The 12,721-nt window shown below is 35.6% G+C and overlaps 2 protein-coding genes across 2 annotated transcripts; both read right to left on the reverse strand.

Moving 5' to 3' along the window:
* Positions 1 to 706: 706 nt before the first annotated feature.
* LOC146170332 (protein mono-ADP-ribosyltransferase PARP16-like) lies at positions 707 to 4,721 on the reverse strand. The gene is made up of 4 exons (XM_083389025.1): positions 4,551 to 4,721; positions 4,175 to 4,309; positions 3,371 to 3,577; positions 707 to 2,628 (listed from the first exon to the last, which is right to left on the reverse strand). The coding sequence occupies exons 1-4, from the start codon at positions 4,683 to 4,685 to the stop codon at positions 2,053 to 2,055; spliced, it is 1,053 nt and encodes a 350-aa protein (XP_083245151.1). The 5' UTR covers positions 4,686 to 4,721; the 3' UTR covers positions 707 to 2,052.
* A 4,275-nt stretch (positions 4,722 to 8,996) lies between these two features.
* On the reverse strand, positions 8,997 to 12,309 carry LOC146170333 (lysophosphatidic acid phosphatase type 6-like). Its single transcript, XM_083389076.1, has 4 exons — positions 11,684 to 12,309; positions 11,178 to 11,332; positions 10,115 to 10,311; positions 8,997 to 9,596 (listed from the first exon to the last, which is right to left on the reverse strand). Exons 1-4 carry the CDS (start codon positions 12,150 to 12,152, stop codon positions 9,188 to 9,190), a joined length of 1,230 nt encoding a protein of 409 aa, XP_083245202.1. The 5' UTR covers positions 12,153 to 12,309; the 3' UTR covers positions 8,997 to 9,187.
* Positions 12,310 to 12,721: the final 412 nt, after the last annotated feature.

Here is a 12,721-nt window from a genome sequence, read left to right on the forward strand (position 1 = left end):
TGCAGTTCATTTTAGCCAGTAAAACTCTTAGCACTGTTCGAGAACAAAGGCCATTGTTCGGAAATAATCAACACAAGTTTTTTGTCAATGATACTATTATAATTAGTATCATTGGTTTATGTCTCTAAAGTTTATTAATTTTATCCAGTACCCATATAATCTTGAATGCTGGCGAATGTTAGAGTAATTTAAGCAAAATAAAGAAACCTGACCGAGGCTGAAGGGATGTTTTTACGACTTCATAAATGTAATGTAAAATGATATAGGTGCCTGTAAATTTCAAGGCTGGGCTAATGATTGTTTAAACTTTAAGGTTTACAGACTAGACTTCATACCAGTATTCAATAAACTTTTTGCATTAGGGCCCACCTGTAAATATCTAAAAACATGGTGGCCAGCAAAGCGAGCACAAATTGTTTTGGTACACCATTGGTATTTATGTGAATGTCCACCAAGTTTTGGTCACATAGGCCTCATAGATAAGAAATAAGTATTGACGTTTGATTGACAAAGCTAAATGAGGAAATAAAAAACTGCGTGTTTTATATTGTTTTTACATTTTCCTGCGGCGCACCTGGCAACCTTGCATACCCCGCCGGTTTTAAAGTGCGGCTTTATACTAGCCTACTGTCGTTATTTCACCTGCAAAAACAGATTAGCAGTCGACCTTATATTACTTCTTAATATAAAATCAAACTAACACAAAAAGCGTGTCTCAATTTTATTGAAATGGAATACACACTAAGGGTATAAGGAAAATAAACTATGTTGTACCGAAAGCGTGCAATACATACTGAAAGAAAGTAATAAAATACTTGAAAGAACATAACAAACACCAAATAGACATCCAATAGTGAAAATAACAGTATGTAAATATTAGGCTGTAGCTTTCACAAAGGTCACATATAAACATAATAGACCAGCACAGTAGAAACAAAGATGGTGCCATACTGTATGATAAAAGAAAATGATGCTTTATCATAATATAAAATAAGCAAGATACATTCTGTGTATATTAATATTAAACTTCACGAATAAAACAGTTGGTGAAATTAACACACTTTTAAGATTGAAGAGTAACGTTATAGGAAAATTGCGTGAATTCAACTGAAACTGATTTTTATTTAAACAAAATAAGAGAGGTCTGAAGGCTTAAAGGCCAGTAATACTAACATTTTAGCAGAAATAGCCACCGTCCAGATTTCACACAAAATTCGCAAAAGCGCAGAAAAAGAAACAACTCATATCGTTAAAATATACGGATATAACCGTTTGTTTGTAGGTCCCAATTTGAGGTGGTTAGGTTTTTTTTTCCTTCTTGGCAAACGCTCTTGTTTATCGTACAATACCGCCATTAAATCGAAAACAAGCAAAAAGGTTTAAAAACTACCAACTTTGAAACACATGGTTGGGGAAACTATACTGAATTGTAAGCCTACACATTACCACGAATTTAATGGAACCGCGGTTGAAAAAGAGTCTATTTTAACAAAATGACACAACCAATCCGATAACTTCTGCTTCGCGCTACACCAGTAATAACACCATATTGCTTTTTAGTGGAGACGATCATCTCCTACTGTCAACGGCAAGAAACTTGTACAAAGCATAGGCCTACGCAAGTCCAAGTGCGTGTAAAAGCGAAATTAATATGAAACATGTGCGACAGGGTTTTGTGCGCAAATTTTCTCTCACTTAATGTTTTTTACGGGAATTTTGCAGCGAAAACGGGCGTATGCTGCACAAAGGCCTTGTTCTTAAACAGGCATACCTCCAACGTTGATGCAGTTCTCTGCTGTGGCTGATAACAATTGCGTCCAACCTTTTATAAGTGATGCTTGACTTGCTTCTCAGTCACATTAACTGAAGATGATACAAGCTCGTATCGAAACATCTTAATCGCGAAGAAGTCGATCTACTCGACCATTTTGGTTTGGCAATTTATTATCTAGAATTATCTAGTTTGCTAAGTCTGCCTCAGAACACCCGTAAGAATCTAGGGTTGGAGAGCACTCGATGCAGCAGTCAAGAAACCTTGTCGTTCAACATGCTTCACCTCAGAAACGAGGCGTCGTCGTTTTTAAGCGTCGCCTCACGCCACCAGTTGGTGAATGCGCGCGAATTGAGCACGCCTATGAGCGCAAGAACGACCGCGTAGAAGGCCATGAGCAGGGTAAACTGGTGCCGGGCAGCAAACTCTCGCAGCGGGCTTTTGGGCGCCGTTTCAGCGCGGATTCCGCGATCTTCTGCGCTCAAAAGCCTCCTTATCAAGTCCTTTTTAGCCTTTGGAGCGTGCACCAGGATAAACTTGACCCTGACCAAGTCGTCGTTGCGCACCACGTAGTACTTATCCGGTATTTCGCCGCCTTCACTGCCTCTTATACGCGAGCGGTTTTTCACCGAGGGAGAATCGTCGGTGGATGCTTCCGGGTCTCGACTTCCGGTGGCGCCCTTGAGCTTGTGAGCGGCTGAGCACTTGACGTCAGGATGGTCTATGACCTCACAGACGGCCACGCAGCCCAGCGAGTCGCCCAGCAGGCTTTGTGACCAAGTTTGGGCTGCCGGGCTGAATGCGGTCGAAAGGCTCAAGGCACTGGAAAGGTAGATTCCCTCCCCATATAATGCGACCTGTAATAACATGTCAACGTACGGTTTATATTATATTGAAGATGTCTTGGCTGGAAATTAAAAAAGGGAAAATTTTAGAAAAAAAAAACTTGATAAAAGACAAGTGTCCACTTTTAACCACTGAAAGGTCGGCTTGAATTCGCTCAATTTGTTCTCTGTTTGTCGAAAATTCTGTAAAGGTACATTTAAGTTATTTTCTATGTCTCCTGCTAGTTTGTTGAATTATATTGAAGATTTTTTTATCGTCTGACAACTGGAATGTAACACAAATACGCATTGTTTACAAATTCAAGTAAAAAAATGTAAAACCATTACATGGCGATTTATAAAATAAAAAAATAAAAATGCGGTTAAGTAGGTAAAATAGAAAAAAATTAGACACACAAGAATTGACACTGGACATTATATAAAACTAAAAAAAAACTTGAATGTTGCAGCCTTATAAAACTGTGCAAAAAAACACATGTGACTTGCAAGACGTGGTTTGGTCACCCCTGATCTCTAAGTCCTGTTAGTATGCCTTTACAATCATATACAGTCATCTAAACCAGTGGTTCTCAACCGCCAGCTTTTGCCTTGTTTATGCTGTTGCCAATTCAATGCAACAGTAATTTTATCCATATTAAGTTGAAATACCACTTTATGATACCTTACTTGCACATAGTCATACACAAAGCCAAACCAATCCCCACTGGAAACTTTGATTGAAGGTCGTACTACCGCTCGCACAATTTATTTTTACCTTGTTTAGATTATTTCGCAGGCCGGTCTGCAGTATGGAATAAAAATTTTCCACTCTGCTTCCATGATAGGCATAAAAATTGCCAGAGCTGCTGCAAAGCTTCTGGAACTTGGCCTCTTCTGCTTCTGTGTAGTTCACTTCGAAGACAAAGTCAGGTACAGCCGCATACTTTTCACTTGTACCGACAAGGTTTTGTATTTCTGAAAACTAAAACTAAACAATGTAAGCAATTTGACCTTTGGAGATCGTGTACCAAGGAAGTCTGTGGCAATTGCGTTACTTTAAAGGCATTTATATATGACAAAGCTATACAAAAACATTTTCACTTTCAAACAGGAAAACAAAAACCTTTGCCATAAGGTGATTTACTTTTTATATACTTTAGATGGCAATCAACATGATGGTGGTCTAAGACCATAAAAGCATCAGCATTCAGTCACAAAACAATGTGCTGATAAAAAGTACCTGCTAGTTACACAAATAGTGGGGCCTAAATAAATAAATTCAATAGACAATTTTCATATATTACAGCCATGATGCAACTTTAAACTTAATAAACGACCCCCTTGTGCAATGTTCAAGATTTCAGTCTGGGGAGGGGATATCAAAGAATTGGCTAAGCTGTTCGATCTCATAATAGCCCTTGGTGTATTTTCATGTTTAAAAACAGTTTGGCCTTTTTTTCATAGATGGCCCATTTTAAAAAAATGCCTTCTTTAATTTTGCATAATCTGGTCACCCTGGTTGATTACTGACCAGTTTTTTACTGACAGTAACTTTATGATTAAAAACTAAAGTACTTACCACTTCAGAGCTTCCAAGGGTGATTTTAAATCTTTTGGGATTAATCACCCACTTTAGCAAACCAAGCGAACTTTTCAAACCATCATCTTTCCAATTGAGTTGATCAAATTGTGGAACTTTCGATGATAAGGTTTTCTAAAAAACAAGAAAGGTACTCTGACCTGAATTTCAGACAACTTTAAAAAAATAAGTAAACAAATATTTACAAAGTGATATAAAAGTGAAACTTCTGGAAAAATCTGTTTGGTATCATGTTTTTGTTAAATAGGAATTCAATACTATTTGCCTAATTTTGCTGTGTAAAAAAGCTTGCTTGCTATACACAGGACAATTAAGCAACAAAAATAATGACAAAAGATATATAACATAAACTTACCAGTTGTTTAAAGTCTTTTTCTCCAGATTCTGTTTTGTATTGATTTGGAAATGGTCGGAGCAAGCTATCTTGTTTATAGTGGTTCAGTGCTGATAGAAACAAGCTCCAAAGAAAATCAGAGCATACAATGTCCATTACACCACATACCCTAACACAAATAGCTCTAATAGAAGTTCCTGTTTATATACACAATATAATGTTCATTGGATCAATGCATAATTAAAAAAATTAAACATCAATTATATATAAATATATATATATGCATGGACTACACTCACACAGGTACACTATAGTCAAGCGGGGTAAAAAAACAATTTTAGCTAACTTGTCTGCCTAACTTTTGTTTTTCGCAACAGAAGTGTAATTTTTCATTCTTACTGAGCTGATGGGTCTACCTTTCCAACCACATAAAGGATTTTTAATTTTATTATAAAATAAAAAAATTATTTAACAAAATCTGTTGTTTTGTTTTACCCTGATAAAAGGGCAAAAAAAAACAATGCCGGGGTAAAAAAAAACAATTGTACATTAGGACCATTTATAATTGTTTATAGAAGCAGGTTTGACTTTATTTGAAGTAAATAGACTAAAAATGCTCTTTCAAAGCCACAACAGCACACAAATTTTATTTACATTATGGTACCCAGAATTTGCACCTGTTCTTTTTAGCAACTAATTTTTCCATGGTAAATTAAAACTGTGCCTTTCCACAGTTAGCACTGATCATCAGTGGTATTTCTAGGCCCCAGAAGAAGTAAATTACCTCAACAACATGAGTTTTTAGATTTGTGGAAGTCCAAAGACAAACTGGAATTTTTAGCTTTTTCTACTTTTTTATGAAGAAAATTGCTAAGTTGCCTTTATTTCTATGAAGAAAAATTGCTAAGTTGCCTTTAAGAGAATAGACCTAGAAGTTTCAATTTAATCTTTTTTGCCTGTTTGAGCATAATTATACCTTCATGTGGTATTGATTTGGATCGCGATACACTTTCTTGAAAAGTTGTCTACCTTAGTGTTTTGTTTTTTTTTAACAAGCCTCATTATGTAGTTTGGTATTGGTACATATTTGCTAGGCATATTTAGTTTACTTTTCAATGGGGGGTTATGGGGTAAAAAAAATGACATTGGTGTAATAAAAAACACTGTTTTTTTTTACCCCATTCCCATAGAATCGATCGGGGTAAAAAAACAAAACAAAATATCTAAAAAACTAAAACAGCTAGGAAAGTAAGGTATTTTTTGTTACATAGATCAATGTTATGACACAACATAGAATAAAGGCCATTGCCACAAACTTGGTTGTATACAAATTACACAAAACTTTCTAATGGTCTTACAAAACATTTTAAGATACGAATTTAACAACTGTTGTTTAAACCAGCATAACTTTTGTCAGAGAAAAAAATTAAGATGGTTGAGGGCTTCTTGGTTAGGCCAAGAATGTATTTTTTACCTGAAAAAAAATTAAAAAAAAATTATATATACTTTAGGTGTGATGGCATTGTTTTTTTGTACCCCAAGTGACTATAATCAACCATATTCGTTCTTTAATCAACAGTCAGAGGAATTTTTATGTTACAGCTAAACATAACTAAAAATAAAATGGCAAACTTACTGTCAGTAGCAAAAAATATACCATAAAGTAATGCAATTAATGCACAAATTGGGCACAAAAAAGTACATTACCGAAAAATATACAACCAAAACCAAGAACAGAACAAACAAAAATTGCAAATTACCCAGCAAATAAACTAATTAGGCAAGAGTAATGTTATTTTTTTTTAAGCTGTACAGAAGCATCCATTTGAAAAACTAATAAAAATCAAGACAAAAAAGTCAGCTCATAATAAGTCTAAAATTAAGGTATAAATATATACAAGACATATTGGCATAGTTTAGGGTGCTGGTCTAGAATCTTACAACATTTTTTACAGTAACGAAATGAGTTAAAAAAGAAAATTGCAAAAAAGAAGTAAAGGCGTTGGCTGGTCTACAATCCTACAACATTTTCCTTCTGGGGGTTACAATTGCTACGATTAAATGGATTAGGGTGTGAGTTAGCGTTTGGGTCATTAATATTATATTCATACTCCCATATTTGTTACTTCAATGAAATTTCAATTTGATAACTCGTTTTTTAACGTAAAAAAAGTGGTGGGATTGTAGACACGTACTGAAATTAATGTGGGAATAAGTATAATTGATACTTGACCCATCTGAACCCAAACACTAACTCACAGCCCAACCCAGATAATTATACTAATAAACCCCCGACAAAAAAGTTGTAGGATTCAAGACCAGCAGAAGTTAGCATGGTCCTAATCTTTTTTAAGGTGATATGTCAAAACCTGTGTGTCATACGATGAGGATTTGTGTACAGACCCATCAGTTTTAAAATTCAGCCTGTTTGCTACTGCAATGCTCCTGAGATTTCTGGGTTGTGCCTCTAGCTTTATATTTTCCAGTTTTAATTTGTCAAGGCCCACTTCTATTAATACTTTACACGAACTAGTCACTATTCCTTTTGCTGAATAATCCTCGTCAATCCAGTACCCAATAACACCACAATTATTGGAAATATTCACAAAACCACACATCCCTATCATGTTGGGGTGGCCATCAACCAAATTTGAGCATTTCTTTTCAGAATTAGCACCTGTAAAAATCCCCAGTTGAAAAGCTTTATGGGCAAGCAACTGTTCTTGCGTTTCTTTGATAAAAGTCAGTTCGTGCTCCAAAGTTGTCACATGCTTCACCCAAAAGAGCCATTCGGACAATCTTTTACGGTTTTTATTGATTAGTGCCAGGCTGGCTTCGGCGTCTTTTTTGAGTAGCGGCCGTAGTATGACGTCATCTTTCACACGGTAGACGTGTTCTTTTATCAGTCGCAGTTCCATTTCGTCGCAATAATCGTTGACGCACATATTGTTAACACTGAGGAGTCTCAACTAAACCGTGCTTCACAAAGTTGTAGCTTCGTTTCAGCTTTGTTTTTTTTTCGAGAGCTGGCAAACACCTCAAAGTCCTGAATGATGCAATATTATGAAAAGATAACATTGTCAAAAACTTCTCTGGCTCCGGAACCCTTTCTTTACCTCATTCACCGCATTCATCATAAGTTTAAAGACTTTTTTGTGCGTTGATTTCATAACTGTGGTAGGAATCTAGACCAGCGCGCAAAATTGGAATTTGCAATCAACTAATTCTGGTTAATTTCATTCCGACAGTCGTTCTGTTCCTACAGCTTCGTTCATTTCATTCCGACAGTTCATTGCGTTCATACAGCTTCGTTCATTCTATTCCGACAGTTCATTCCGTTCCGACCATTCATCAAATTAGTTTCGGCCCTATTCATTCCATTCCGACAATTCCGTAAATTAGTGAGCGTTCCGATTATTCCGACCATTCATCATTCCGTAAATTAGTGTTACCCCTTCTTACAAAATTAGAAGTATTGCAAAGTACAGAAGTTGTATATCTAACTGCGAAGAACTAATAACGCCTGCAGTTTTTTGTCGCAAGCAACATCGTATGTTTACGCTTCGGCCTCGAAGTTGGTTTGCAGTAACTCGCAGGAAAATACTTGGACCAAATTTTAAGCAGCTAAGGTATATCCAAACATCGTAAGGTATGACGTGATGCCTTCTGCATCTATTTATGTTGGGATGTGGGTTAAATTATTAGCGTTTGGGTTGGTCAAGTACTAGTATAGTTATTCAATGTCAATAGATATTTAAAAATAGCTTGATACTAAATTGCAAAGCCAAAAAGGTCGAGTAGATCGACATCATCTTTTAAGGCGTTTCGATACGAGCTTGTATCATCTTCAGTTAACCTAATTAAAAATACATTACTATTTAAAATATTTTTTATCTTTGCGAGTAGCTGCATAAAGCATTAAGTCATATCCTGCTTTGGACTCAACATTTGGTCACAGTATTTTCCCGAACCGCAAAGTGTTTTTTACCGAAAACTGGCCATTTTGCAGTTCCATATACAGTTCAATGGTCACGATACAGACAGTAATCGTTCTGTTTAGTGGCCCTAGAATCGTAGTTGGAAAATATCCCACCTTTATGTTTTACAGTGTGCGGTGGTTATGACTCTACTGCGAAGTGCACTTCGGACTTAAACCGTCTCAGTCGAGTCACCCCTAGCTACATCAATTTTCTATCAGTTGTTCTACACTAATTAGGGTACACATTAATCAAGCTAAGTGGATAATGAAATTGGACTAACGTTGTGACTGGTGTAAGTTTTCTGTTCCTCTTAGGATTTTGAAATTTTGTTTTTTTTTGCTCAAAACAAAATTAAATCTTTCCATAATTTTAGTTACGTTTTACCCGCTTTAAGCAACATTCAGCAAAAAACTGAACAATATTTGCTGAAGTTTCAGCAGAGAAAATGCTTATCATACTAACAAAATAAAACAACAGCTTATTACTCTTCGAGTCAAAAATTTATTGCAATTAAAGAATTTTCATAATCTTACATGCATTTAAATTAGCAAGTAAATTACTACACGTAAGAACAATAGGTGGCAAATTGGAACACGGTTTTAGAAAGAGAGTATAGTATTGAAAAAACACCTAAAATTAGGTATAAAAATATCACCAATTGAACTAAATATATGAAGATCATTGAACTTTTGGTAGGTGCTGTAAAAGTCTGTCACCTTTAAATTCTCGATTACACTTTCTTTCATATTCAGCACTGCTGATATTATATTTTGCGATGGCTTTTTTGAACTGCTCAAGAGGACAATAAGCTCCATCACATCCATCAATTACCTTTTCCTCATTAAGGTAAAGCACACGAATAAAATGGTCGGAAGGTTGTTTTTCATAGAGTTCTAGCCTAATATCAGCACCGTATGGCGGCCAAATATCATCATTAATACCAAGTGCATGCAGCAGTGGAATTAAAGTGGTGTCATGGCCAGAAAAAAGGAGCATTTTCTTTCTGCTTTCTCCGTTGATTTTGGCGTCTATGTTTTTCAGGAAGGTACCTAGCAACGGACCAATGCCAAGTTGAAGAGATAAATCGCTGAAATGCAACATTTAATATGTGTAAAAAGTTTATATTATTATTATGGGTAAAAATATAGTGTAAAAAGGAGCAATACAACATTAGGTTGTCGACCAAAGTAGATAACTAACTAAGTTTCAGAACAGAACAGTATTGTTATTGAGTAAACTATTATAATAATATGTCAAGTTATTATTCATGACTTTGGTGACCGGGGCTACACTGTAATTGTCAACACAAAATAAAATACGATTTAGAATACGTAGCATTGTGAACAGGCCCTTTTAAGAAAAATAAAGTTAGCTTATAATTATAACTGCTGTAATTATTAAAAATCAGACACAATAAGTTGGGCATAAGTCACATTATTTGAAATCAGAAGAAGAATTTTCCAAAACAGAAAGTAAAAAAAGAGAAATGACTAACAAATGTTAATAAAAAAAATGTAATAAAAAATAAAAACACTTAGGCATCCCTGTCCCTAATAACCATTCTTATATAAATAAGTTGTGCAAATAAATTTGAATATTGTATACCGGTCCTTTTCTGATCCTGCAAACACAGTGTCCATTATTTTGATGGCCGCTTTCTCCAAATCACTCTCAACGTGTGGAATTAGGTATTCCTCAGGCATGAGACCATGGAAGCTGTTACAGGCTATGTTGTCTCGAAGGGTCACCAAATGAACATCCTCATTAGGAGACATGTTATATCCAATTTGAATCTTTTGTCTCTGTTGTTTCAGATTAAAACCATTGTTATATAAATGCATTGCAGTAAGTAAGATGTATTACACAGTTTGCCAGGTTCAGAGGCCATATTATTATTTTTTTAGCATGTAACTTTAATTTTTTAGCATGTAACTTTAAGGAAGCTCTAGCTGATAGTGATACTTACACTAAAGTTAAAAAAAACTTTCGCTAAAGTTAAAAAAACTTACACTAAAGTTAAAAAAATTTATACTAAAGTTAAAAAAAAACTTAGGCTAAAGTTAAAAAAATGTACGCTAAAGTAAAAAAAAACTTAGACTAAAAGTAAAAAATGTATGCTAAAGTTAGAAAAAATTATACTAAACTTAAAAAGCTTCTGCTGAAGTTACAAAAATACATTAAAGGAAGAAAGAGAAACATTCACACTTTGCTGGTTATAGTGACATTTGTCAGATTATGAAGCCTGTAAAAAATCTAGCAGTTAATATAAAGCTAAAGTTTATAATATTAAAAAACATGCAATAAACATTAATTTGTCAGGAAAGCACTCCTAATTCACTAACTTAGGTGATTGTAGCTGTGCTTTCTAGTATATATAGCAAGAAATGGTCTTTTATCCACTAAAGTCAATATCACATTTTTTTTTCAAATAATACTGGCTATTTTTTATTGTTAAATTTCTTCAACATTTAAGTTTTTTTTAACCTTGAAACTTTTTAGGCCTTTGCCCAATATTTTTTTAGGGGATGGCCCTCTTAAAAGAAATCTGTTGCATATCAGATTCATGCACAATAAAGACCTGACAAAACAAAGCGCAAACAATGGCGATAAGAGGTTACTGTTCTATGAAAACTTTAATATCTTTTTCAGTTGAGTTTTAATAACTTACTGTGGCCTTCATATCATCAATAAGATCTGGATCAAGCCATACATATTTGGAAATATTTTTAAGGTAAGGGCAGTGTTCGAAGTTGGGAAACATGGCATCGGTGTCAACAGCGTGAATTACCACCGGAATAGATTCATTGGTGTCCGGAAACAAACCTGTAATAAATATTGCAAAGATATATTAAGTTGTTATAAACTGGAGTTTAGTGGCTGGACCTGTCTGGAAATTAAGGCATATATTGACAAGATCTTGTGGGTGCACCCTAAAAAAAGGGGTGACTGACTGCAACTGAGATAAAAGTGCCCCACGCTTCTATTATGAATTCAAAAACAGGTGTATATTCATTGTGCAAGTTTACCATCCCATATTTTTCATAATGACAGATAGGGGTACTTTTAATGACAGATAGAGCCTCAGTTAGAATTAAAGATAGACAACAATTGCCAGCCAACTACAGTATACACAGAATGTGGGTAATAAAGCTACCGCTACAAACCATATTTCACCTGCAAGAGTGCTTCTAGCAGATTCAATAGCTCTTGGTATTTCTGTTGCGCGAACAAAGACTTCCTCATCAGTATATTCGGGCAGAAGATAACCCAATTCTTTCACATAATGATTGCGAAGGCGACAACCGAACTCGTACATTTGTTGAGCACCAGCGGCAGTTAGCTTGCCGTGGTGACCTTTACCGAACTGCTTAGTAGGCTTGTATGGCTGACCGTCCGGCGTCAGGGGCGAAAATGGAACACATGTGTAGGGTTCATGTTTCAGGAAACTCTCGGGATAAGTAACTGTTGGCAGGTACTTTGGAGAAGTGAGCGGGGTTCTGGCACCATGTCGAAAAACAACTTGAACCAGTTTCAAGTTAAAATCGGTCGGAGCAGTGCTTTTAGTCCTTGCATTGGCACACTGCTTTTGCATTAAATAACATAGTATTGATGATGAACCGACAGCTAATGCTTTCAGCTTCATTCTGCTTCCTTTTACAACAAAACATTGGTCAGTTTAACATTGGTAAAATATTGCAACAAAAAAGCATGCTGATGCAGAACTCATATAGACTGCGATGTATCAGTGACAACAAACTGTTAACTAACCATAGTGACTAAAACTGGTTTGATGACTTAGTGTCTACCAATTGGATTTACATTCACGTTAATGCTCACCCAAGAAGCTTTTCGAAATTCACAACTAAGTTTTAAAACCTAACTTTATGATGTGACACAATGACCATCATAGCACAAGTTAAACGGAGATGTTGCCCATTAACACGCCTCTGAAATGATTCTATGGCAAAGTGATGTGCACAAAAGGATTGGCCATAAGCCAAAGAAATTGAATTGGACAAATGGCTCAAGTCACTTTAATATAACGGACAACGGACAGGGGTTTCATATGCTGAAACGTTAGTACAGGACCATGGACCATTAATAAATATATTATAATGCTTGACCCACCCTCGCCCAAACACTAACCGAAATATTGTGCACTGCTTTAATAATCGTTTAAACGCGCTGGTCGGATTCTAGACCAGCGCCATA

The sequence above is a fragment of the Ascidiella aspersa genome, chromosome 1, assembly GCF_963924565.1.
Source record: "Ascidiella aspersa chromosome 1, kaAscAspe10.2, whole genome shotgun sequence".
Lineage (NCBI taxonomy): Eukaryota > Metazoa > Chordata > Ascidiacea > Phlebobranchia > Ascidiidae > Ascidiella > Ascidiella aspersa.